General features: G+C 46.4%; 2 protein-coding genes across 2 annotated transcripts in view; one reads left to right on the top strand and one right to left on the bottom strand.

Annotated features, from left to right (window-relative positions):
• The first annotated feature begins 12 nt into the window (after positions 1–12).
• On the top strand, positions 13–18,141 carry LOC144946765 (cytosolic non-specific dipeptidase-like). Its single transcript, XM_078875927.1, has 12 exons — positions 13–232; positions 1,769–1,861; positions 3,851–3,994; positions 4,477–4,639; positions 6,300–6,388; positions 7,233–7,433; positions 8,277–8,361; positions 8,713–8,873; positions 10,238–10,402; positions 12,428–12,569; positions 13,383–13,530; positions 14,946–18,141. Exons 1-12 carry the CDS (start codon positions 155–157, stop codon positions 15,019–15,021), a joined length of 1,545 nt encoding a protein of 514 aa, XP_078732053.1. The 5' UTR covers positions 13–154; the 3' UTR covers positions 15,022–18,141.
• Positions 18,142–22,765: 4,624 nt separating this feature from the next.
• Positions 22,766–25,086, bottom strand: part of LOC144946722 (protein-glutamine gamma-glutamyltransferase K-like) — a 12,462-nt gene continuing 10,141 nt past the window's right edge. Inside the window, exons 13-14 of the mRNA XM_078875852.1 lie at positions 25,035–25,079; positions 22,766–23,253 (exon numbers count right to left, since the gene is read on the bottom strand). Coding sequence (XP_078731978.1) covers positions 23,115–23,253; positions 25,035–25,079 — 184 coding nt within the window. The 3' untranslated portion in view covers positions 22,766–23,114. The remainder of the gene's footprint in view (positions 23,254–25,034; positions 25,080–25,086) is intronic.

Genomic DNA, 25,086 nt, shown 5'->3' with positions numbered 1-25,086 from the left:
GGGCTTGGGGGGGGGCGCCGTGGTGCCCTTGGTGGTCGCTGCTGGGCAGTGGTGCCCTTGGCGTCTCGGGGTGACAGGAGCGAGGCGGAGGCGGAGGAGAAGGAGAAGAAGGAGGCGGAGAAGGAGGAGGAGGAGGCTGCGGGCAGCCGCTCCCATGGCTGCCCTCCTGCGGGGCCCGGCCCGGGCGATGCGCGTCGCGGCCTCGGCGGCTGGGGGAGGCGGCCGAGGCGAGGTAGCGAAGCACGGCCCTCATCTATTTATTATTGTTATTATTATTATCACTATTACTATTACACACTTTTATTTAACTTGCCCTGTTTTGTCTGTTTATGTTCTGTGGAATCTCTTAATATCCAAAAGCTGCCAACCCATACGGGTTTGCGCCGTATCGTTGTGCATGGATATTGAGTTTTCAGCTCCATACGGCGAACAGACGTTTCAATACGGACAACATCAACAACATTGTTGTCTTTGTCTTATTTTTTTGTGTTTCTCCCCTTTTGATGGGACTTTGTGGGATGAACGTTGAGATTTATAAGGGCACGGGTTGACCGATAATGTTTGAATTGGTCCTTGATAAGGGGGTGACAGGTGTGATGTCTTCGGATCTACGCAGCCTAGCGAGCTGAACTTGTACACACACAGACTTGCACACACACAGACTTGCACACACACAGACTTGCACACACACAGACTTGCACACACACAGACTTGTACACACACACACTTGTACACACACACACTTATACACACACAGACTTGTACACACACAGAATGGTACACACAGAGACTTGTACACACACACACACACTTGTACACACAGACTTGTACACACACAGAGACACACAGACTTGTACACACACAGACTTGTACACACACAGACTTGTACACACAGACTTGTACACACACAGACTTGTACACACAGACTTGTACACACACACACACGTGGTCGTCTCGCGTGACAATTCAAGATTTATTTTAAAGAACCGGTCCAGGTCCCGTCGATCCTGGGCCTCTTAGTGGTTTGTTTATTTCTTTAAAAAATGTCTTGCACTATTTCAAATATATTTTAATTATCAGGACAATTGTTAGAGATCTTAGAATGAATATGTACGTATACAAATTATTTTACAAGATTAGCATTAAAATAAATTATATTCTTTGGGACTTTCGGTAAAGTCGCGTAGAACACTTTTTTTGGTTCTACGCGACTTTACCGAAAGAACCAAAGAACATTAATTCCTGCAGTCACGAAAGCTTTCATTCAAGATTTAAAATAAATTAGGTAAAAGGTATTTTATTCAATGCACGCACTTTTATTTGCACTCAAAAGTAGAACAAGTAGGTGAAAATCTAGCTTTTCAATGCATGCAGTTTTTATTTGCTCTTAAAAGTATAAAATATACTATTTTGACCTAAGAACTACCGTAATACAATTTGATGAGCTGAATAAAAGTGGGTGGTTTCCTTTCGATAAGTACATTTTTTTATGCAAGCCACCCAGTTTTATTCAGCACATCAAATTTGATTAGTTCTGGGGTCAAAATAATTGATTTTATACTTTTAAGAGGAAATAAAAAAATGTGTTCATTGAAAAACTAGATTTTCACCTAATGTATATTTTTTTGTTAAGCCAATGGTGCCAATCGCCGGCCTTTGGAGCAGTTTCGGCGTATCGGCCCGGGACCGCAGCTAGATAATCGATTATCAACAAATGCAAGCGTTGGGTAATGACAAAACAATATCTATGCTGTGGTGTGTGCCCCAGTGGCTTACAGGGTTTGGCCTTGTCAGACGGATGACTTCCAGCATCCAAGATGTGTTCACGCACATTGAGAACAACCAGCAGCTGTTTGTCAAGGTATGATCACATTTATCCTCGTCGACTCGGAGTTTAAATACATGAATGTGATATTAATGGATCTTGGACATTTATCAAAGTCTGTTTTTTGTTTGTTTTTAATGTAACATTTTTTGTTTTCTAGGCCCAATGTCTGATTTAATTTCATATTTAAATATTTTTTTTTAAGAATTTTTATATTCTGGATTTGAAGCTTTCGTGACTGCAGGAATCCATACTCTTTGGTTCTTTCGGTAAAGTCACGTAGGTAGAAAATAATAGATCACGACATTTCGATCGCAACACAAGCAATTGTCATCAGGTGGCACAACCACAGCAAGAAGAGACTGCTGAAGTAGGCGAGAGACCTGCCGTGGCACGAGGTTATATAGTAGTGTATAGTGTAGTGTATAGTGTAGTGTATAGTGTAGTGTATAGTAGGCCTCGGCAGTAGGGGGGGAGAGAGAAGGGGGGGGAAGGAGGCGGGGCAGAAAGTGGACCCCACAGCAGCAGCCGGGTCACTGGAGTAAAAACAATTCTAACTATTAATCAAATTATACATTTTTATATAAAGTTCCACCGGAAAAAAAGAAACATTAATGTTAGCATTTTTGGATTCTTTTAAAACTAAGTTTATGCGCTTGTGACAATCGTGGGTCATTAACATGACGTTACATGACACGCTTGGATGAGAATAGCACGAAAGTGATGGCATGGGAGCGATGACACTTGTTGCTATTGTCGCATTTTTTTTGTAATGCAAAACTTTTTTTTTTGTTTATATTTATATCTCTAGGCCCAACTTCGGATTCATCTGAATAATCGGGAACGTATCCCTAGTGCAAGTGTACGGCAGTGGTTGCCATCCTGTGGTGCGTGAGCCACCAGTGGCCCACAAAACCGTGGGAAATTATCCGCAGAACTGTTGCAGATACTACCCGTTTATCCATAAACTTTTTATAAGATAAGATCGCGATAATATAAATGTGTCGTTAAACCTGCTACCACCCAACACAGCCAATTACCAAGGTTTGTCACGTAAACAAAACGTGCCAACTCGTTGCTTGTTCAGCACACCGGTGTGTTGGAGAGTGAACCCACAGCATTTGCAATGCGCCGGTAATTACAACCAGCCTCATCAAGCGACAGGCAGGATTGTGGAAAAATACTCGCGTGTTTCAGCCTTAAATAGAGGGGGTAAATAAGATATCGTAACTTGTGAGCCAATTACCTGGGGGAGCGGGGGGATTAAGGTATTCATATAAATTACAATGGATATCCATACCGTTTATTTTACAAAACCAGTGGTGGAAATTTAAATGTAGAAGTGCCGGTATGAGGCCTATTCATCCTGCAGCCCACGCTCATTAATAATTCCCATCCGTGTAAACATTGCGGGTACAGGAAAATAATCGCTGTGAAAAGTGCTGGTACACGATTGTTTATGTTTTGAGAAGTGCCGTTATGAGTGTACTATCGTATACCGGCATATTTCCACAACTCTACCATAAAACACCCTTGTTTTACTGTAATGTATTTTGTGAACATTTTATTTTACCAGGTAAGGCCCACTGAACTATATAGCTCTTATTCAGAAGCGACCTGGCCATAAATGATATCTCAACAAAGTGGCTTATCACGTGGAAATTTATAGCAGCCAAAATACTCTAAACGTATGTTTCTAAATCTGGTATAGTTGTAAGATATTGTAATAGTGTACAGCGGTGTCAAGGTGTGGTTGTTTTTCAGACTTTCTAATTGGAAAATGCAGGCATTAACCACCATTTACTCTACTCTGGTTTATAGTGCCAAACAAATATATTCAGCATGTTGAGGACTCCCAGACTGTTTTGGCTGCCGGATTTTTTTGGACCTTCAGTCCTGGACTCAGCAATTGTGTTTCATATTTTTTTGTCAGACATCTTTTGGCTTTGTTGTCATTCTGTAAGCGCTGCATGTGGGCAGTGAGTAACGTGTTTGCCGATACGCGTGTGTTGTGTGCCTGCACAGAGGCTGGCTGAGTGGGTGTCTGTGCGCAGTGTGTCAAGCCAGCCTGAACTGCGCGGCGAAGTGTTGCGCATGGTGCAGATGACAGCACAGTACATCGAGCGCCTAGGAGGAGCTGTGGAGATGGTGGACATTGGCACGGAGACGGTAGGCCATGCTACCAACGTTGAACTTAATTTACATGTGTGGATTGAGAGTATGCATAGTTGTTACATTTGTTTTGTTTTCCATTACCGGTAATTCATTACCAAAAATTGTATTTAAAAAAATTGTTACCAGTCATAAATGTCTACAGCAATAATCGCAACGTGTTTATCTTTAATGGAAAATGAAAGCAGTCACTGTGGTATATTGGTTAGCACACCTGTAATCTAGAGGTCACCAGTTCAACTCCATCTCCTGGTGTGGCTGTTGATATAAATGGTGCAAGTTTCTTAATCCCCCAACTGTCTCTGGCTACCCAGAAGTGTAAGTGGATATGTCACAATTTGTCTCCCCTAAAGTCTCGTGTGGTGGGGGGAAAGTGTAGATACTCCCTTTGCAGGGGTGTACCTTTGTAATCTGCGGTAGAATTTAGTACTGGGATACAAAAACCGTAATGTCTCGCTGGATTGTACGTGTTTTGACAGCTAGCAGATGGCTCCAAGTTAGCTCTACCGCCAGTAATTCTCGCAGAGATTGGGAGGGATCCGGCCAAGAAGACGGTTTGTGTGTATGGCCACTTGGACGTCCAACCTGCCCAGCTTGAGGATGGCTGGGATAGTGACCCCTTCACGCTGACGCATCGGAATGGTGAGGGCATCGCGTGCGCATTGTGAATAGAGTGGAGTGATGGGTTGATTTGAACCCCTGCAACAAGCAGTGAACATGCCACCACTGGGCCATGTATTACATTAACCGACGTTGACAGCTCAATATTTGTCAGAATCAGAATATTTATTTAGTCTGGAGGAGGAATCCGATAAGCTATGAAGCTCTTTTTTTCACACATGTCCAGTAGGGGTGGGTCAGAATGTTCCAACAACAAACAATACAACAAATTATGGGAGTCTAAAATGGTAAGCAAGTCACTGCATATAATGAATTAATCAATAATATAAGTCCGATTTATCAAGATTGAGCACGGCAGCAAAACAACAAAACAGTCCCAGACCACGACAAGATAACACCCAGTAGTCCCTCAATCAAGTGGCACATTAACATTGAACTATCGATATACAGGATAAGTACATCAATTGATGATAAGTACATCCATTCCTGCCGCTTTTTCTACACCAAATATAATCTTGGGCAAGGCAGCAAAACAAAAAAAGTCCCAGGCCACACCAAGAGAACACAATCCCTAAATTAAATTGCGCATTAAAATGTAACTGTTGCTACATGGGTAAGGATCAAAGTTACAAATCACATTTGCAAATGCGGTTGTACCCATATTTTGCTTCAGAATATTGTTTTAAGGAAGATTTATGATGTTAATCAAAGAAACAAGGTTCTTCTGAAACGTTGACGCTGCAACGACAAAGGCCTTGTCACCTGTTCATTGGGAGGGTTCGACTTTCTCCGCATGTACAGGTGACCCCCGACTTAGGACGGCTCGACTTGCGACCCCCCGCTTTTACGACCTTACAGTAACACCCCCCCCCCACTGTAACGACCACAACTCGACTCTACGACTGCTTTATGACTGCTGCCGACGCCGAGTCCATTGTCGACGAGTCTGCGCATGACAGGCATGACATGCCCAGACTCAGACTGATGGCGCTGCTTTGCTCTTCCGCCATATGCGTATGTAGAGTATAGCACGACAGTCTGCAGCTGCGCCTAGAGCGAAACGCATCTCTTTCGCAAAACTCTTCACTTTTTTGTAAATTTTCTTCAAATAAGAAAAATTCCTTTCGCTACGTCTGAGAATAGGAAATGTGATGCACATGCAGAAAACTACTTAAGGATTTTCAAATGTAAGTGTTTGTTTTTACCTGATATATGTTTGTAAAAGTTGTGTTAAGTTACAATAAATGTTTGTTATTTTCGTGGTCAATTTTGGTATTTTTATGGTATGTAATGGGTTGCCAGGAACGGAACCCCAATTTACAACATTGCACCGATGGGAAACGAGGGTTCGACTTACTACGGCTCGACAACAACCAATTAGGTCGTAGGTGCAGGGGTCGCCTGTACGTTGAACTTCTTTTGCACCATACGTAACCAACCCATGCTAATTAGAGGTGCAGGGGACGTACAACAAACTAAACACAAAAAAGCAGTTTAAAAAACAAATATTTTCAATCTAGATTTAAAAGTGCATAGTTCCAGTGGCTTCCTAATATTGTAGTACCTCAAACATTGCAGTCTTTTGACAAGCCTTTCAATTTGATGGACAATTGCTGATTGAGCTATGGTGATATGCTTTATGTTTATGCGTGTAAATTGCTGAATTGGTTAATTTTCACAGGAAAGATGTATGGCCGTGGTGCAACGGATGACAAGGGTCCTGTACTGTCTTGGCTGAACTGCATTGAGTCGTTTCAAGCTGTCAGTAAGGTACAGAGACCAGTAGCCATCGTGAATAGCTCATGGGAAACATTTCATGTCCCAAGAATAAAATGTATGAACGGCACTCTCATTCAGACAAAGAGCCTCTTCCTCACGGAGCTGTCTCTCAGACACACAAACATATGCTGCAAGTCTGTATGTATGTGTGTATATCTATGCTGAACTTCTTTCGCACCGTACATTGCGAGCCGGGCTAATTGGAGGTGCGGGAGAAGGGTAACAAACTTAACACAAAAAGCAGTTCGAAAGAATTAGTTTTCAATTCACATTTAAATTTAAATCTAATTTAAAACGCATGTTCACAACATTTGTGACTTACAGCTAGGGTGCGTTATAAATGAAATGGTGATTTGCACCATATATTTATGTAAAAAGTTATTTATGTCCGTGTTTGCCGAATTGACGGGTGTGACGTGTGATGCTCAACGCACGGACAATGCATGCAAGCACACTGGATGAGTTGGAGATTTTTTTTTTATGTTTGTATACCTTTCATTATGTGCAGTAATTGACACCACGGACACCCTTGTAAAAAGAGAGATTCCATCTCTAGAGATTTTCCAGGTAAAATCTTTATTTTTACAAAATAATATCAGTTGATCAATCTTAAAATCTGTGAGACCAAAGGGGGGTTTTGGTTTTTTCTTTATAATCTAGACTAATACGCACTTTTTATGTAACTGTGCCTAATAGATGCCTAATAGATTCACTAAATAAATAAGCTCTGTGGCTTACGTGTTAAACTGACGAAGCTCTTCAGCTTTGGAAACAAATCATTGTGGGAAATGGGAATGTATCCGTGAAATGTGCGGATGTGTGAGTATCACTGCAGGCCCTGCCGGTGAATGTGAAGCTGTGTTTGGAAGGCATGGAAGAGTCGGGTTCCATTGGGCTCGGTGAGCTGATTGCTGAGCGGGGCAAATCCTTCTTTGGAAACGTGGACTGCGTGTGCATCTCCGACAGTTACTGGTTGGGAACGCAGACGCCGTGCCTCACATTTGGCCTGCGGGGTCTCTGCTACTTTGAAATTGAGGTCAGAGCCCTCTCGGTGTTTCCTCTCGGACTGCGCAATGGCACGTGAACGTTGTGTTTCTGTAAATATATCCCGTGGGTGGGGCAGCCTTTACGGTTCCACAAGCAACATCCTGTACGTTGTCAAGGCATGCCCACCTTTCCCTATTTGTCTTCCCTCCTCAACTCGAGCAGTATTTGTGTATTTATGCCGGGCACGGTTTGTCCACTAGGGGTGTTGGGACACCGATCCACCAAGCAGCTGTAGATGAGAAATTATTTTCTAATAAAAAAAAACTTTTCTATAAATTGTTTTGCTGTGTTTAAAATTTTCACGTGACTTGCCTAATGAAGATAGCGCTTTAAATTGTTCATATTAGAAACCGCTGTAACACCGCACTCTGATTTGTGCCTCGGGGAGGTCTCGGGGCAGCTGTGAAGGCGTCCGAGTGAGAGATATTCCTTCATTCATTGCGACAAGCTTCTAGTATTGTAGCCACGCCGTTCGAGACCCATTCAGGGCGGTGAAGAAGGCGCCCGTGGCTGTAACGACGAGCCGCCACTGATTTATGCAGCGAGACAGTTGACCAATCTTACATTTTTTATATAATTTGTAGCCTATTGTCATTTAACTATTTTTTACTCAATACGAAGTATAAATACGTATATTTTTCCAATATCTCGAGGCACATATACCCCTGATATATTTACTGGTTTATATAAAATTAAGATATGCTAATGTTTTCGTTATACATTGTATAACATTTTATGACATGAATATCGTGTTTGTGCAACATCCATGTTATATGTGCAGTGTGAGTGCAGGTGCAGTGTGATTGTTGTGTTTTTTCAATGTGAATTGCAGGTCCAGTGTGCCCAGAAGGACCTCCATTCAGGGGTTTACGGTGGCTCTGTACACGAGGCGATGACAGATCTCACGCAGATTCTGGGTAGGTCACAATGCAATACAATTTACAGCTAATTAGTATTTAATGCAGTCACTTGTTCAAATGATTTACGGGGTGGTGGTGGGGGGAGGATATTGGTCTGAATCTTGACTTGAAACGGGGCAGAGCCTCAACAGCAGAAAGTTCAAGAGAAATGGAATTCCAGACAGTAGGAGCCGAAACCAAGAAGGAGCAACTTCCCATGGAATGCAACACCAGTACTTGCAATTACTGGTGTTGCATTCATACACGAATCCAGTTAACACATACACAAATGCAGAAATACTTTAACCGATTGCTCATGTTACATTTGTGGTATGTGTACATCTATATATGTGTGCCTTTGTGTTCAAGCATCGTTAGTGGACAGCAGTGGCAGGATCCTGGTGCCAGGGATCTATGAATCTGTGAAGCCGCTCTCGGAGATGGAGGCACAGCTGTGCGCCAACGTGGACTTCAGTCCTGAGGAATACCGGCTGGAAATCGGGGCCACAACCCTCCAGCAGCATACCAAGGCACAGACAGCACCGTGAACAACAGCTGCTTACAAATGTAATGCATCCATAACGTAACAATTGTCTCAAAAACAGACAATTACCAGGATAAAATCGAGAGGGAACAGGAAGGAGCAAGCAAGGGAAGGAAGATACTCACCCACGCCCTCATCCTACTCCTCCATTCATCCAATCACCAACTCAACAACCGCCATTTGCCACTAAGTAGCAGTGACATCACCACGGTGCTTGTGCCAGGCTGTGTGCACTTTAAGGCCACGTGAAGTGTCATCTCTGCTATCTTCTGTTTGCTAAGGGTGCTTATGACACCCTGACATATGCATTGTCCTTGAAACTGATTGGCCTACAGGCTCCTTCATGGCCTTGTTCCACGAGTCTGTGTCTAGTTTCTTGTCCTCCCACTTCTTGATTAGCACGGTTGGCTACGTATGGTGCGGAAGAAGTTCAACATGCATACGTCAGACCGAAGAATGTCAAAGGGTGCATGGTACAAAGACAATGCAGATATCAAACCAATAGCTTGGGTTGAGCAGTTTGATTTGTTGGACCCTTTTTTGCCAGTATCAAGATGAAAAAAATAATGGGCTTAACCCTTTCGGCAAGAGCACATGTGCTAAGATGTTCAAATGCCAAATAGACACCCATCACGTGGCATCAAGTCTGCATCAACCACACTGTACTCTTGCCTGAAATGGTAAAGCCTGTTCATTTTTAATGGTCTTGGTACTGGTCAAAAAAGGTCCCATAGATATCCCCCACATAGCCTTAAAAAGACAAGAGGGTAAATGATGTTAGCAAGCACCTACGAAGGCCGGGACGGCACGAGAAGGGGTGGGTGGCCAGCGCCACGCCTAGCCGTCTTTGTCTCCCGAGTGGGACTGTTTACACAGAGCGCCAGGTACTCATTTGAGGCCGAGTCGACCGATGGGAGGCTCAGGACCAGTTCAGATAATCGTCACCTGGTGTTGGTCGTGAGCAGGTATCGAACTCTGGTCGCCGGGTTCGTAGTGCAGCAAACTAACCGCCACATCAGCGCTCCCCACAGAACTCTAAACACATATAAATGCATCTGTCTGTGTTTGTCCCAGACAGTCTGGGAATTGGTGGCAGTAATTGTTTTGTAGCAAGATCTGGTACTGGTATTGTTTTTAACTTCATTAAGGTTTACTGCACAGTTTCGATAGACCTTGGTTGACTGAGAAATATGTCCAGGTTTGATCCGTGCAAAATCGTGTCCGCCGCAGTGCCAGTTAAACATTTAATTGAAATTCGAAGTGTTTGTTTCCCCTTTTTAATTCTCTAACTTGTTACGTGTAGTTTTCTAGCGTGTGATCATTATTGTGTGTGCGTTGTGTTTATTGAAGGAGGACATTTTAAATCATCGCTGGCACTTGCCATCGCTCTCCATCCATGGCATTGAGGGAGCATTCTCGGAGCTCGGTCAGAAAACGGTCATCCCCAGCCGCGTGGTGGGAAAGTTCTCAATTCGGACCGTCCCAGATATGGAACCGGATGAGGTAGAGAGGCAGGTGAGATCTGTAACTTAATTTAACTTTCTTTTTTTTTAAGTAATTTGACGGTGCAAAATGTAGTTTCCAGGAAATCTACGTTGTAATATTGGTTCATGTTTTTGCGCCATTATAAATGTTTTATTGTTGTATTCCTTGTCATGTTATTGTTGTTTTTTTTTCATATGGATGACCCAGGTCGCACTGACAAATGAGACCATGTTTCTCATCTAGATTTTAACACGGTGTCCTTGAAAATTCTCACCATCTTTACCATTGTTATTCTAAATGACGTTGCAACATGCTTGACCTCTTCTTTAATGTTTGTACGATGGAAATAACTTTAGAGTAAATACAGCAGATGATTGATTACCCGGTGGCTTTGGGGGAGGGAAGGGGGTAGCCGGATTTTCTAAAACGCCGGACAATCACTACATCATTATTTGAAATAACTTATTTTTCCACTTTCTTGAATAACATGTTTTATGTATTGTGTATATGCTTTTTAGTGTTTTACATTTGTTTACAATATGAAATTGGCATACATAAACATACAAATAGACAAAAATTATTTCCTATTGTAAAAAGTTATTGTATTTACTGTACCGTACTTACCACTTCAATCTCGAAGACTCTGCATGGGGTAATGTACGTAGTGCTATGCTCTTGTTTCAACAACCATGTGCTTGACGATCACCGGACCAATGCAGCCTTTAGACCGGTACGCCGAATTACACGCACACTTGTCACCAGATCACACTGTATCTTTTCTGTTGTTATCACTGCAGTCAGTAGTCATGAACAATGTACATACGTGCAGCATTGTCATTGTTTAAGTTGTATGCAGCGTATAATGTACTGTATATAATATTTGGCACTGAAATCAAGCATAGCGGCCTGTTAGGTACGCTACACGGAGCCGATCGCCGGACTGTTTGCAGCATTTGGAGCGGTTTTGCCCATTTCGCCGGATAATGTTGGAAGCCGGATAATCGCGCACCGGATAATGATTTTGTTCCTGGGTATTAAGTGTTATTTTTTTTATTGCTTACGCCTAAAAAGTATAGAAAATGGTTTTTATTCTCCACAAACTTTGCTTTTGTGACCAGGACTTTATGTGAACGAAAGACACAAATGCACACCACGTTTTCTCATTGAAAATAGGTATATTTCAAAATATCACTGTCCTGATCACAAAAGCAAAGTTTGTGGGGAATAATAGCCATTTTCTGTACTTTTGAGGCATAAGCAATTAGGAAATAACACTTACTACCCAGGAACAGTGTTATCGATGATCAACTGTACTGCAAACATGGTCGGATAATGGTGAAGACTTGTACATGTACAGCCCTCTGTCAATCCACTGCTGAATGAGAGCCTACCTATGCCATGCAGGTTATGGAGGACATTTGACCACACATCACACATATTAGTGAACTTGTGGGCGCATAGTTGTAGCGATGCGGTGATCTAAAGCTGTACCACGGGGTTCAATGCAAGTTCACGTTTGTAGTTCTGATGTTGAGTGCTTAAATGTTCGCAAACTGGTTGACACTTTGTTCGTACCAAAATGTTGTACAGTATGATGAGTACTTTGATGTCTGCAATGTCCATACGGGCTGGCACCATGAAGGCGGCGGCACTGTGGTGGTGGGGAGAAAGGTTTGACCTATCTGTGTCACCTGTGTCGAGATCAGTTCAGATAGACACAACATTGCCAGGGGAGGAGACATGAGTGCGACTTCACATTTGAACAGGGCAGAAAGCGTGAGTGAATTTTTGGTTTTAAGATAACATTGAAATTTTAGACACATAGATGTAAAGTTATTGTGCTATTTAAAACTGACATGGTTATTTATCTCCCTGCTAAGAGCCAAAATCAATGCAAATATTCACACCTGAGAGGAAGGGAGATATTTAGTGAGTGCCGAGCATGAATGGAGGAGGTTCCAGAGTTTTTCAGATCATAACAGTATTTTGGACAGTGTGTCACTTGTGATTCTTGTTGTTGTTGGGATAATTGTACGTACCCTTCCATTGTAACAGGTGAAAGATTATGTCGCACAGACATTTTCTGAGCTGCGAAGCCCTAATCGCTTCCGGATCACCATGCCCGTGGGATCGCAGGCTTGGGTGGCCGACTCCACCCACCCCAACTACACCGCCGGACGCAATGCCATGCGGAGGGGTATGCCACGCACACAAACTGCGTGCGTGCGCATTCCACGGACAGTGTCCCCCTGATCACTGGATTTTGACACAGTCGTGTGAAGCATTGCCACAATTGTTTGTAGGTATCTGTATGAATATCCGGCATGTATCGTAACATCTCATCATTAGCCATGTGCCGTTTACTGCCGGATCACTCTCCTAAGTCATCGCCATTCTTTGCAGTGTCACGGTGCAATGATTCACCAACCTTCTGCACACTCGTTGATTAAATTACTTCATCTCCGCAGCGGTCATCCTCTCAAACTTGTTCCCTTATTTTAGTTCCCATTCTGTCATTACTCTTGACCTTTGCCCATCATACATTCTAACAATGTGCCCCATTGCCACTGAATTTCTTCAGCAAGTCAATAGGATGTCTCTAATCTGTATTTGTTCTGAAATCCACGTTTTTATTTTATATCATCAACGGATCAACGGAATACTGTATGCCTTGTGCCCAATTATTGTAGATGATGAAAAAGCATATATATTGCTGCATTTGTGATTTATTTTATTTTATATAATGCCTATGTAGATCGGGTTGCGATCTGCTGTCTTAGTTTGAACTGGTGGATTGTCCTGGAGTTTGGCGGCTGTGTTCATGTGGCAGGAATTTATCTGTACAGAGATCTCTGGTGGTATTGTGTTGAACTTCATTGTGGTGTCATGCGCAGTTTTCGATAGCCCTTAGGCCGACTGAGAAATACTGCATGTCCAATTTTTGGTCCGTGGAAAAGGTAATCACCCTCTTATGGATGTTCTGTTTTTTTGTTTGTGGCCGTGCGTGCAGTGTTTGGCGTCGAGCCAAACCTCATCCGTGACGGGTGCAGCATCCCGGTGACACTTGACTTCGCTCGCCACACTGCGCTTAATGTGCTGCTACTCTCACTGGGTGCATGTGACGACGGCGCCCACTCGCAGAATGAGAAGTTCAATCTGTAAGCCAACGCGGCTCGCCACGAATTCCTTTTGGCTGTTCTCTCTGAAGCAGTGGTTTCCAACTTCTAGTGTGCATACATGTTGCAGATACGATGATGTCGAGTACAGGAGACCCTTGAATATTGCTTGGGGGGGGGGGGTGGTGAATACCTGGCCTGGTACAGGCGCTGTGGTGACGTCACCGCCACTTAGCAGCAAACGGCGGGTGTTGTCGTTTGTCTGCGAGTGGGGAGCAGTAGTGCAATGTTTGGCGCGCTGCGCTACGAACCTGGCAACCCAAGTTTGATTCCCGCTCATGCCCAACACCGGTGACAATTATGTGAACCGGTCGTGGCCCTCCACTAGCTCGACTCAGCCCCAAATGAGTACCTGGTGCGATGTGTAAATGTCACCACTCGGGAGACAAAGGGGGCGGGGCGTGGTGCTGGCCACCCCCACCCCCTTGTGTGCCGTCGTTCATAGGTGCTACTCGCTAACAGCACTTGCCCCAACAGTCTGTTGATAGACTGTATGGGGGTCTTTGTCATTGAGATGCTTGCACGCAAAGGTTGACGTGCCACTGACCGTCTCGCATCCCTCACCCTGCCCCACAACGCTCCGCACCACGGCACCAGCCAGTGATGCAGTGCTTCCAGGTGCAGGGTACCCGCGATAGGTCAAAACCAACCCACACTGAAGCTAAATTGGTATACAGAGAGGTCGTCCGCGATAGGTCCAAACCGCGAACGATAAACCCGCAATCTTCAAGGGGTTATTGGTGCACGGTGGTCCACAACATTTGTTTTGAGGATTTTGACAGTGGTCCGTGGGTTTCAGAAAGGTTGGCCTAAAGTCGTGGTTCTTATCCTTCACTGCAGCCTGCACCCCTTGGGTTCTCAATCGTATTTTTCTATTTATAATATTAATAAATACATCGGTTGGATGGAAAAAATTAGTTGTACATACATGCCCGTGCACCCCAGGTTAAGAAGCACGGACCAAAAGGAATAGGAAACCCCAGCCAGATAAACAAAAATATAAAAGTACTTCCGTATGCATTCTGTAGAGTCCTGTAGTCGTGTTCGTCGGTCCAAGGGGATGCAGCCCCACTTACCCCCCACCTACCGCTCCCTGGTTACCCTTTCCCACCATCTACCCCTCCTCCTTCACTAACGTTTAGACTTTTTTTGCATGTTTTACACGTACACATTATATGATGTTCAAGTACATATGCATTATATATATTACATCACATCTTTCAAAGTATATAGTATGCAAATGATTCGATTACCTAAAATGTGTTTTATTATCCATCCTGGTGCAGCTAAGTGCAATTTAGCATATTGCAATTACATGTTTGAATATTTTTATGAAGTAATTTCATGGAAGTAATACTAATGATTTTGCATTTGTTGTTTGTATCTGTGTTTTGAAGCTCAAACTACATGAACGGAATGAAAGTGATGGCGTCTTATCTGGAGGAATTATCACTTGTTTTGCCAAAGGAATGAATTCTACTTAGCTTCAAACGTCCACCAGCATTGGACATCTTTGTACACACGTGCTTATTCAATCACAATGTTATAGAACACTAAATATGGCTGTGGACCTTGTTGTGGTGGAGAGGCTTGTGTGCCCCAAAGCCCCTGAAAGCGATGTCGGTGGGAGCTTCTGGCCCCTGGCAGGTTTAACCATACCGGATAGGTTTCAGGAGAGAGGCCAGATGAAGGCCAGCACACTGGCCCTCCAGGTTGGGGGTTGGGCGTGGCGCTAACAACGTCACCCCATAAAAAAACGGAATGTTGCAGAAATGACAATGAACGAAACGATTGACAGCAGGCCCTTGGTAGACTCGAGTGATCACACTGCCACTCGAGCCCCTCGAGTGGCAGTATGATCACTCCTGATGAAAGCCAACCGGAAACCAGGAGTGTGAAAGAGGGCCTATTGGGGCCTAAAACCAAGATCCGCCTTGGCGCATGGAATGTCAGAATCTTGTACGAGACCTCCAAGACCGCGGAAGTCCTCGGCGAGATGAAGAGGCGCAATCTCGATATACTGGGGATAAGGGAATGTCGCTGGACCGGCTCTGGACCGTCTTGTGATGAATGACAGATCGATGGTGCTGTACTCAGGACATGAGAACTCCTATACATGGTGTTGCCATGGCACTCTTAAGGAGAAAGCCGGATCCTTACTGGAATGGGAGCCAGTGCTTACAATGGAACACACCTTTATTCAGCAACCTTGTTGATTTCAAAAAAATCTGAAAACCAAAGTCCAAATATACAAGAGCAACGTCAAGTACATCCTGCTATATGGCTCTGAATGTTGGAGGATAGTAAAAGCAGACGTGAAAAAGGATGAGGCCTTCAACAATGGATGCCTCATTTGCCGTATATTTTGACCAAACAGAATTTCCAATCACTAATTGTACTCGAGAATCCGAAGCCGGAACATCACAAAGGAGATAAAACAACGAAGATTGCGATGGCTGGGCCATGTCCTAAGATTAGAGCAGAACCACATCCCTAAAATTTACCTGAGATGGACGCCTTCGGGCAAAAAGAAAACCGGGGAGGCCAAAAACCACCTGGCAGAGAACTGTCACCAAAGAGCTTGGTCAGATGAACCTCTCATGGAGAGAATCACAGCATGCAGCCATGGACAGGAGCGATGGAGAGAATCACAGCATGCAGCCATGGACAGGAGCGATGGAGAGAATCACAGCATGCAGCCATGGACAGGAGAGATGGAGAGAATCACAGCATGCAGCCATGGACAGGAGAGATGGAGAGAATCACAGCATGCAGCCATGGACAGGAGCGATGGAGAGAATCACAGCATGCAGCCATGGACAGGAGAGATGGAGAGAATCACAGCATGCAGCCATGGACAGGAGAGATGGAGAGAATCACAGCATGCAGCCATGGACAGGAGATATGGAGAGAGTCACATCATGCAGCCATGGACAGGAGAGATGGAGAGAGTCACAGCATGCAGCCATGGACAGGAGAGATGGAGAGAGTCACATCATGCAGCCATGGACAGGAGAGATGGAGAGAATCACAGCATGCAGCCATGGACAGGAGAGATGGAGAGAGTCACAGCATGCAGCCATGGACAGGAGAGATGGAGAGAGCTCACTGTTGCGTCATGTCCCGTAGGGGATGAGTAAGTAAAACTTGTTTTGCATGCAAATTGTACTTTCTTAACTAGCCATTACTTGAGCACAACCCAGTTCTCCAAGTAAATGCAATGTTGAAGCTTTTTTGTGCCCATTTGTGTTTAAGTGGGAAAAAGCATACGAGAGTTATACTTATTACAATTTGAATTGTGTATTTAAGTTCGCACTTAAGTAATATTTAAAAATGTTTTTTTTAAACACGCTTTAATGAAATGTACCGTACGAGTAATGGCAGAACTCCACGACTCCAGCAAGTGGCCCCGAGGCTTGCCATAACGTGAGCGTGGTGATTTACAGCCAACGTGAGTTGAGCGTGGACAATTAGACCTAAGACGAAACATAACATAAAAAAGATGGTTTACATTTTTTTTATGATAGAATATAGTATTGTCATCAGTATGACATAAGTATACCAAGTTTTCAGTCGATACCACATTGGGAAGTGGGTTAAAATTGAGTTACAAGATTTGAGGCAATACCACAATATTTGAGGATGCGACAACAACGACAACAATGACAACAACCACAACAGACAAGAGTGATTTAAATAAAAGTGTAAAAAGAAGACGACTTACAATTAAAGATCCGAGTATTTTTTTGGGATATTCCCGAGTCTGTCTCTTTACGAGTTAATGCATTTGAGCGAGTGACACTTATGCCCGATGGGTGTCTCGAGTCTATGGCTCTTTTTACGAATCTATGGGCATCTGGAGTCCGAGACTGGTATAAGAGGCTGTACGAGTCAGTGGGTCTGTTTAATAGTATATATATATCTCTGTGAGTTTATGGGAATGTATAGACCGAGTAATTTATTCTGTGAATATCTCAGTCTATGGAACTCAGTGGCCTACGGGTCTCACTCAGTCTGTGGGTTTTATTTGTATAACAATGCTACAGGCCCCGCATTAGCTTAATCCGGCACTGGGGTTGAGGTGGCTATCGATGCACTTTTGGATCTACACAAGTCACATAATGCCCTCTTGCGGACAAACGCACAGCTACAGCCGCTGCCTTGCAATGAACGAAATATCAGCGCAGGAACGACAGTCTACGCATCGCCGCCTCTCCACACGAACAATGCGAGTGGCTCGACTCATCACGTCAGCCGCACGACCTTCCGGAGCGCATCTCATCAGCGGCATCGATTCAACGCAAGCAATTCCCTGGAGACAGACTTTGACACTGAAGTGTTATCTCATCAGCAGTCAGACTCGCTTGAACCGACACTGGTGAACTGCCAATTGTTATTGGCAGGAACCCGCTCCGTTAGATATGGGACGCTAGCTCAGCACAGTGACTCTAGCACATTTGCTCGAGCCTGGCCCTGCGGTGACCACTGCACAGGCTCGCGACGCCCTCTTGCGGACCAATCTATGGCTGCAGATTATTTTGGGTGAAGCTGCCGATATTAAATATGGCAAAAGGAAGCACAGCCTCTTCTCTTCCTCGAATGAATGCCATCGAAGCTTTGTAGAGAAAAGTGTTTCCTGATCCTCCAGGTCCGTCGAGATAGAAGTAGCGATTATCAATTTCCTCGTCGTCGACTGCAGCCACGATCTTGGTCAATGCATCCAACTGCTTGTCGTAAAGCATGGCAACTTGCCGGTCTCCTTCCTCTTTCTCAGCGACTGGATCGAAAGGCTGCTCTTCTGTTGGATTCCCAGTCGGTGTTGGTAAACCTATGATGGCACACGAGAGTCCGTGCTGCTTTAGAACTGCGTTGATGTCGTGCAGAGCTTTGTTGACTGCTGTGTGTTCCGGGAAATTGCCACATGTAGTCGAGGGTCACATCGTCGCAAAACTTGTCCCACAATTCCCGAGCACTTGTTAGCTGAGCAAAACAACAGATGTAGGAAAAAGTGTAACGCAACTGCTTCGGCATCTGATAAGTTGCTGCTTCCGTGCATCATTGATCCCATTCTGCTTGAGACTCCAGAAGGCCTCGTGCTGCTGCGGCTTCTTTGAATGTGGCGTAAATGACGTTATTGAATGTTCCTAATGACTCAGCTCGTTGCCCCGGGAACGTGAAGTAGCAATATGCACAAACGCTCCTCGTCTTTGAAGGTGACGGTGTACATGCGCGACACTATCTTGTTGCCTCCTCGTTGACGTTTTTGCCAGTCGTTTCGAACGTAAACGTAGTGGAGCGGAATATCGATGTACAGCAGCTGTCGTACAGCAGCTGTCGTGCATCCTGATCGCGCTCGTTCAGTTGGAACCACGACTCAAGCTTTGTGTGTCCGGTAGTCGCTGCATCTAAAGCTTTCTCTTCGTGTCCTTCGAATGTGATGCGCTGCCGATTCGGAAGATGCACCGGTAGTCGCATAACTGCATGTGATCGATCATGCATCTTGCTTTCCAGCAATCGCCACATTGCTTCCGGTGCGCTGATGTATCGACAATCGATGAAGTTGGTGATCTCGTTGTATCGCAGCTCCGGTTGTCCTGTGGATGTGATTGCGATGTTGGCACAGTCGAATCCTTTGAGAATGTACTTGTAGATGTACTTGATTGCCCGCAGCTCCTGAACAAGAGCTCAGTGGGTCTTACCGGGTAACATAAACATGAGTTTAAAACAGTTTAGTTTACCTACCCATGGCAGCCACGAGTGTCGCCCATGGTCCAATCCCTTGCGTGATCCACCAACCACACAAGAGGCGAGCGTCACGGCAGGAGGCCGTGGCACCGCGTCAACGTCACGGAGCTCCCGCGTGCCGATGCCGATGAAGTTGCACCGCAGGTCGACTTCCTCCTGCAAGCCCTTTAAAGTTCCCCAAGCACGCGGTTTCTCCGGGCACCCCGAGGGCGTGAATTAAGGGATTTACTTCGCTGAACTTACACGACGTGTTGTGGGTGCGTGAGCGCGCTGCTGCTACTGAATTGTCCGTGCGTGTTGGGATGTGTTCGCGATCGAGATGTGTCGGCGTGTGTGTTCCTGGGGGAGTGTGTATGTGTGTGCGTTTGTGTGTGTGGGTGTTTGTGTGTGCACGCAAAGTGGACCGTGTATGTGTTGGATTGGACGTGGGGAGCGGCGGTGCAGCAGTTAGAGCGCTGCGCTGTGAACTCTGTGTAACCCGAGTTCGATTCCCGCTCACGGCCAACACCGGTGACGATTATCTGAACCAGGCCTGGGCCTCTCCCCTAGGTCGACTCAGCCTCAAATGAGTACCTGGTGCTGGCCACCCATAACCCTCATGTGCCATTCTGGCCTTCAAAGGTGCTCGCTAACAGCACAAAGTTCCAACAGGCTACTTGGGGGATCTTTGCTATGTTGTTGAAGGGGTTTGTTTATTGGGCTGTGTGCGTACTTGTTATGTGAAGTTTCTGCGTTGTGTTTGTGTGGAAATGCACATTTGCCTTGTGTGTGTCGCTATTGTGTTGGAGTGTGTGTTGTTGGGGGGGGTGGTGTCTTTGTCTTGGGATGCGTGTGGGGAGTCGTGGTTTTACGAGGAGTTTGGCTGCGGGACAAGTCTGCCAAAGATAAAGTTGAATAATCCCAGTGGACGGCAGCAGGCAGCCGCCCCTCCAGCAACAACGGGAGCGAAGAAGCGACGCCCAGAACGAGAGACGACATCGGGCGGCTACGCCCCAGCGAGCGGGCACGGTGGGCAGTGCAGGCAGTGCATCTGCCAGCCACCACCATTCTGCTAATCCACAACATCTGGGTCCGTCCTGTGTACTCCTGCCAAAGATATTATTTCCCACTCCACGTGACTTCAAAGTGCACCTAGTATGGCACGAGTCCATGATGATGGCCAAAGCATCCTCAATATTGCCCGTTCTCGTCAGATATCGACAGGCTTAGCAGAATTGAGCTTGGTTAATACTGGTAGGAACCACCTGGTCCCACCAGCCCACGGGGGATTATTGTCTCCGTCCGTCCGTCGTGAATCCAAAAATGGGAGGGGTGGGGCTGGATGGAGAGGGGAGGGTGGGGCTGGGTGGGGGGTGGGAGGGGTGGGGCTGGGTGGGGGGTGGGAGGGGTGGGGCTGGGTGGGGAGGGGCTGGTCACCCTCTGGTGCCCTTATAAAACTCAACGTTTAACCTACTCACGCCGGCTTGTGCCCGCCCTCACAGTCGGCCATATTTGCGGAATACACCACGCCGCCGTTGACCTGGCAATTGACCGAGCAACCCAACGTTCCTACCAGCTCCCTCCGCAGGAATGTGTTACTTGAACGGGTGACCTGCAGGACGGGCCAGGCGCTGTAAATTGGCACGGGACTGCGCGATGGCTAAGAAGGCAGTGTCCCCTCGCGTGAGTGGCTTTTCTCCAGATTCTCCCGTTTTCTTCCACATGCCCGGCACTCGATATTGGCCAAGACAAACAGAAGTTTGGTGTGTTTCTCGCTCTGTGTGTCTTTGTGTGTGTCTCTCTCTGCACGTGTGTCTGCCTATGTTGTTTCCGTGTCTGTGTGTTCATTATTACCTGATGATGGTTGCTTGTTGCAACCCAAACGTCTAATTCGATTATTTGATTTTATTTTCTTCGTGACTTTACCGAAAGAACCAAAGAGTGATTGATCGTAAGCTCATTGATCGTACTAGAGGGGCACTATTTGCTATGAAGATTTCAATTGTCGGAATTTGCGGTCTAATTTTTTTCCGTCAATTCGGAGCGTGACGCTGGCGCACAATGGCCTCCTCTTGGTAACGTGACATTCACTGGGTAATGGGCTAAATTTAACGATGTAAAGTTACTATGTATGCGACATTTTTAAATTATAATTGTCATATTTAATTAAAAAATCGTCACACTTTCCATCCCGTACCCAGCCACGTGCCACTGTAGTGGAGAAAACGATTCGTCGTCAGAAGTTTGCCCTCAATCCCTGGTCCGAGAGTTTCCTGGCCGAGAGTTGACAACCCCATCATCGCTCTGGGTTTGTTAAAATATGTACCACTTTGTAGGTGGCTCTTAGCCATGCGTATAATTCTTTTTTTTATTTGCGGTAACCAGGCACAGCGGCGGAGTTTAAAACAAATCTCCCACCATCATCATTACCAACGAACAGCTGAAAGCTTTTTTTTTACTACGCGGACAACTCCGCAATAGCATGACTAGAACACAACCAGGCGTGGTTGGGGTTGCCGTCACAACGGGGCTCTGTCACCGTGTCACACCAGTCGGGGGTGACATTGAGACTCCGTAACGCACCCAGTGCCGCCGCGGTCTCAACGGCGCGCCGATCGGCTTCGGTGCCCCTGCACTGTAATTACATTTTCCTGCCGAATTGACCGAGGGTTGCAGTGGTGCTCTTAGACAGAGCCGTGGTCCAAAATAAAACCCCTCAGCTTATCACGGGCCTCCTGCCGCCAAGTTTCGGGCTGGGACGTTGCTCCGTACGCCCATCTGTGCGTCCACCCCCCTCCCCTCCCCGCGTCTCTGTTTTCCCATCGCCGGGCTTTTCAATCTCGGAGGAAGCGGGATCATTAGCCCTCACTTCTGCCAAGAGATGCTGCCACAGTGGGATCACCGTCAGCGCCACCGGATTCCAGAATCAGTATTTTTCGTGGAGGAATCCGATGAGCTATGATGGCTCTTTCTTCACAGATGTCCGAGTAGATTTTCCATCCAGAGGATTTGCCATCCAGAGGTCGCCGGTTTGACCTCCCGGCGCGACAGTTGAAACGCGTTTTTAAAAACCCCTCAGCCCCCACTGACTCCGTCCACCCATCAGTGTAAAGGGGTTCACCACACCGACGACTGGGAGGTTGCGGCGTGTGGTGGGGTCAAGTGTGGGTGGCTGCTTGTTTATGGCATCTGACCCAGCGTGGAAGAGCAGGCCAAAGGCCTCTGGCAGGAGCTCTCCGTGCTCGGTCTCTCTTAGAGGTGGCCCCACAGCCGGCAGTGATGAGCGAGCGAGCGAGCTACAGGCATGAAGAAACCTTTACATTGACCTAAACTCATAGAACATACCGACCTCTCAAAATGCACATAGTATATATAAAAACAAAAACCGAATATAAAGGATGTTTAATATGTTTGTGGTGTAACGAAGCATCAATTAATGGATTAACATCAGACACTAATCTAAAAACTCTTTTTATTTCACCAGGTAAGGCCCACTGAGCTACGTTTGTTCTTTTTCAGGAGCGACCTGGCCACAAATGATAGCTCAACGAAGTAGCTTGTCATCAGGTGGACATTTTATGGAAACCAAATACTCTAAATGCACGTTTATAAATGTGGAAGGGGAAAATCCACGCGACCACGGGGAGAGAGAGAGACATGCAAACCCCTAAATATACAGCAGGCGTCGGGTTCGGGATCAGACCCAGGACCTCCTGTGTACCAGGCGGGGCAGTTAACATCTCCCAGCCACAGCAGCACCCCAAGGTGGCAGAGTCGGGCCGTGGGCAGCGTCGACGGCACCGGCCGCGGCATCCCCTTGACCCTGGCCGTGACCTCGCAGCTCAGTGCACGTTGAGGTCGGTGTCGCCCAGCACCTGGGTGAGTTGCCTGCACACCATGCTGCCCACGAGCTTGCGGAGTCCCGGGCGGGTGGGCGTGAGCCGCTCCCGCACTGTCACCGTCTCTCCCTTTCGGATGTCGCTGGAAAACAGCGGCGGTGAGTGAGTGAGCGAAATTAAACGCGCAGGGTAGGGGGGTGGGCGGGGGGTCAAGCGGAGCTCGGAGGAAGGCACCGCCCGAAATGAAACGCGCGGAGAGACGCCGCCGACGGGAGAGCCTTTCTGCCGAGGACAACGATGACGATGCCAGCGGCGGGCGCCTCAAGAACCCGCGGGGAAGCGTAGACAGCGCGGCGCATGCGCGTTCGGCTTCGCGGCGGACGCTACAACATCCCCATGATGGCTTTCGCAAAAGCAAGTCCACTGTGCGCCTGCCGTCGTGGTCCACTTTTGCCAAAAATTTCAAACGTTACGCCGCAAAACGACTCGGCTTGTACGAAGCAACCCTAGCACCCGTGTACGTGCGTACCCATGGTGAACTTGCTTCGCTCCGTACGTAGCCAAATGTGCTAAGCGGAGGTGTGGGGGAAAGGACAACAAACTAACTTCAAGAAGCTATTCTAAAGAAATTAGTTTTCAATGTAGCTGAGCAAAAAGTGCATAGCTTCAGTGGCTTCCTAATATCGGAAGGAAGAGCATTCCAGACGGCCGCAGAAGCGCGTCTGAAAGCGCTTGGTTATGACCTTTCTGAAAAAGAGTCATGACACTCCGTGAAATTTCCCCTGGGTAAACAAGCGTGATATTAATAAGACTGACAATCAAAGCCTCATTCCTGTGTTGTGATGCCATGTCGTTATTGGCGTAGTTACTTCACACGACGTTACAGGAAGCCTGTTCGCGGTGACGTGCTGCTTTACGTGAGTGCTGTCTGCAGCACGGGCACTTTACAGGAACGGTGCGGGATCTACATCAACAAATGAACAGATGATGGCCGAGCAAAGCGATGCGGTTGTGGATTTTGCTTGACAGGGTCAATACGAGCAGATCTCTTTTTTTTTATAAATTTAAAAATGGAGCGCGGTGCCCCCCACCCCGTCCCCCCTTTCCCCTCTCCTACACAGCCACTCCCTTCCCTCCCCCTACATTACAACACAAAAAACGAATGTTCTACAGGAGCGATTTTTCGACGTAAACGAGACGATAGATACTCTCCCTGTTTAACACGTAGGCTTTCGCGACCAATATCATCCATAATAGAGGTTTTTTGGGTTAGATGGGTTCAAAGGGCTCGCATAATGCACATGCATAATGTACGTTGCCTCAGTCATCCCCCCCCCCCCCCCCCACATTGTGCAAGAGCACAGAAGAGTGGTCAACACATCTACGCCTCTATATAAGGAATGATGCAGGTGGACTTCTCCACAAATCTGGCTGTCGCCTGATGAAGCTAGTTGTAATTACTGTTACTGGCGAAACGTCGTACTGAGATTGTAAATGTTGTGGCTTGGCTCTCCAACACACCGGTGTGCTGTACTGGTGACAAATTGGCACGTTCTGTTTACGTGACAACCCTTACTAGTTGGCTGTGTCGGGTGGTGGCGGGTTTTAACGACATACATTTACGCGATCTAACCCAAAACACCTCTATCATAGATTCTCTTTCCCCCCTCTTCCCCGAGTTGACTTTCACCCCTCGGCCCCCCTCCATCAAATCAGAATGTGTCGGGTACATGGGTACATGGGTATATCGGCCCAGCGGATATTCGCGAACCGTTGTTTTTTCACCCAACGTTCTGCGACGGGCCTACGTTCTTGTGTAAAGCAAATATATATATACATATTTTTTTTCAACAGCGCGGTGCCTGCGGCGACGGGGGTTACCGCCCGAGGCGGGCGCCATCGCCAACACGCGGACAATCTCACCCGTGGCGGATGACCTTGTTCTGCTGCAGCCCTGTGGCCTCCAGCCTGAAGG

This window comes from Lampetra fluviatilis, chromosome 42 (genome assembly GCF_964198595.1).
Source record: "Lampetra fluviatilis chromosome 42, kcLamFluv1.1, whole genome shotgun sequence".
Taxonomy (NCBI): domain Eukaryota; kingdom Metazoa; phylum Chordata; class Hyperoartia; order Petromyzontiformes; family Petromyzontidae; genus Lampetra; species Lampetra fluviatilis.
This window is presented reverse-complemented; position numbering and strand designations above follow the sequence as displayed.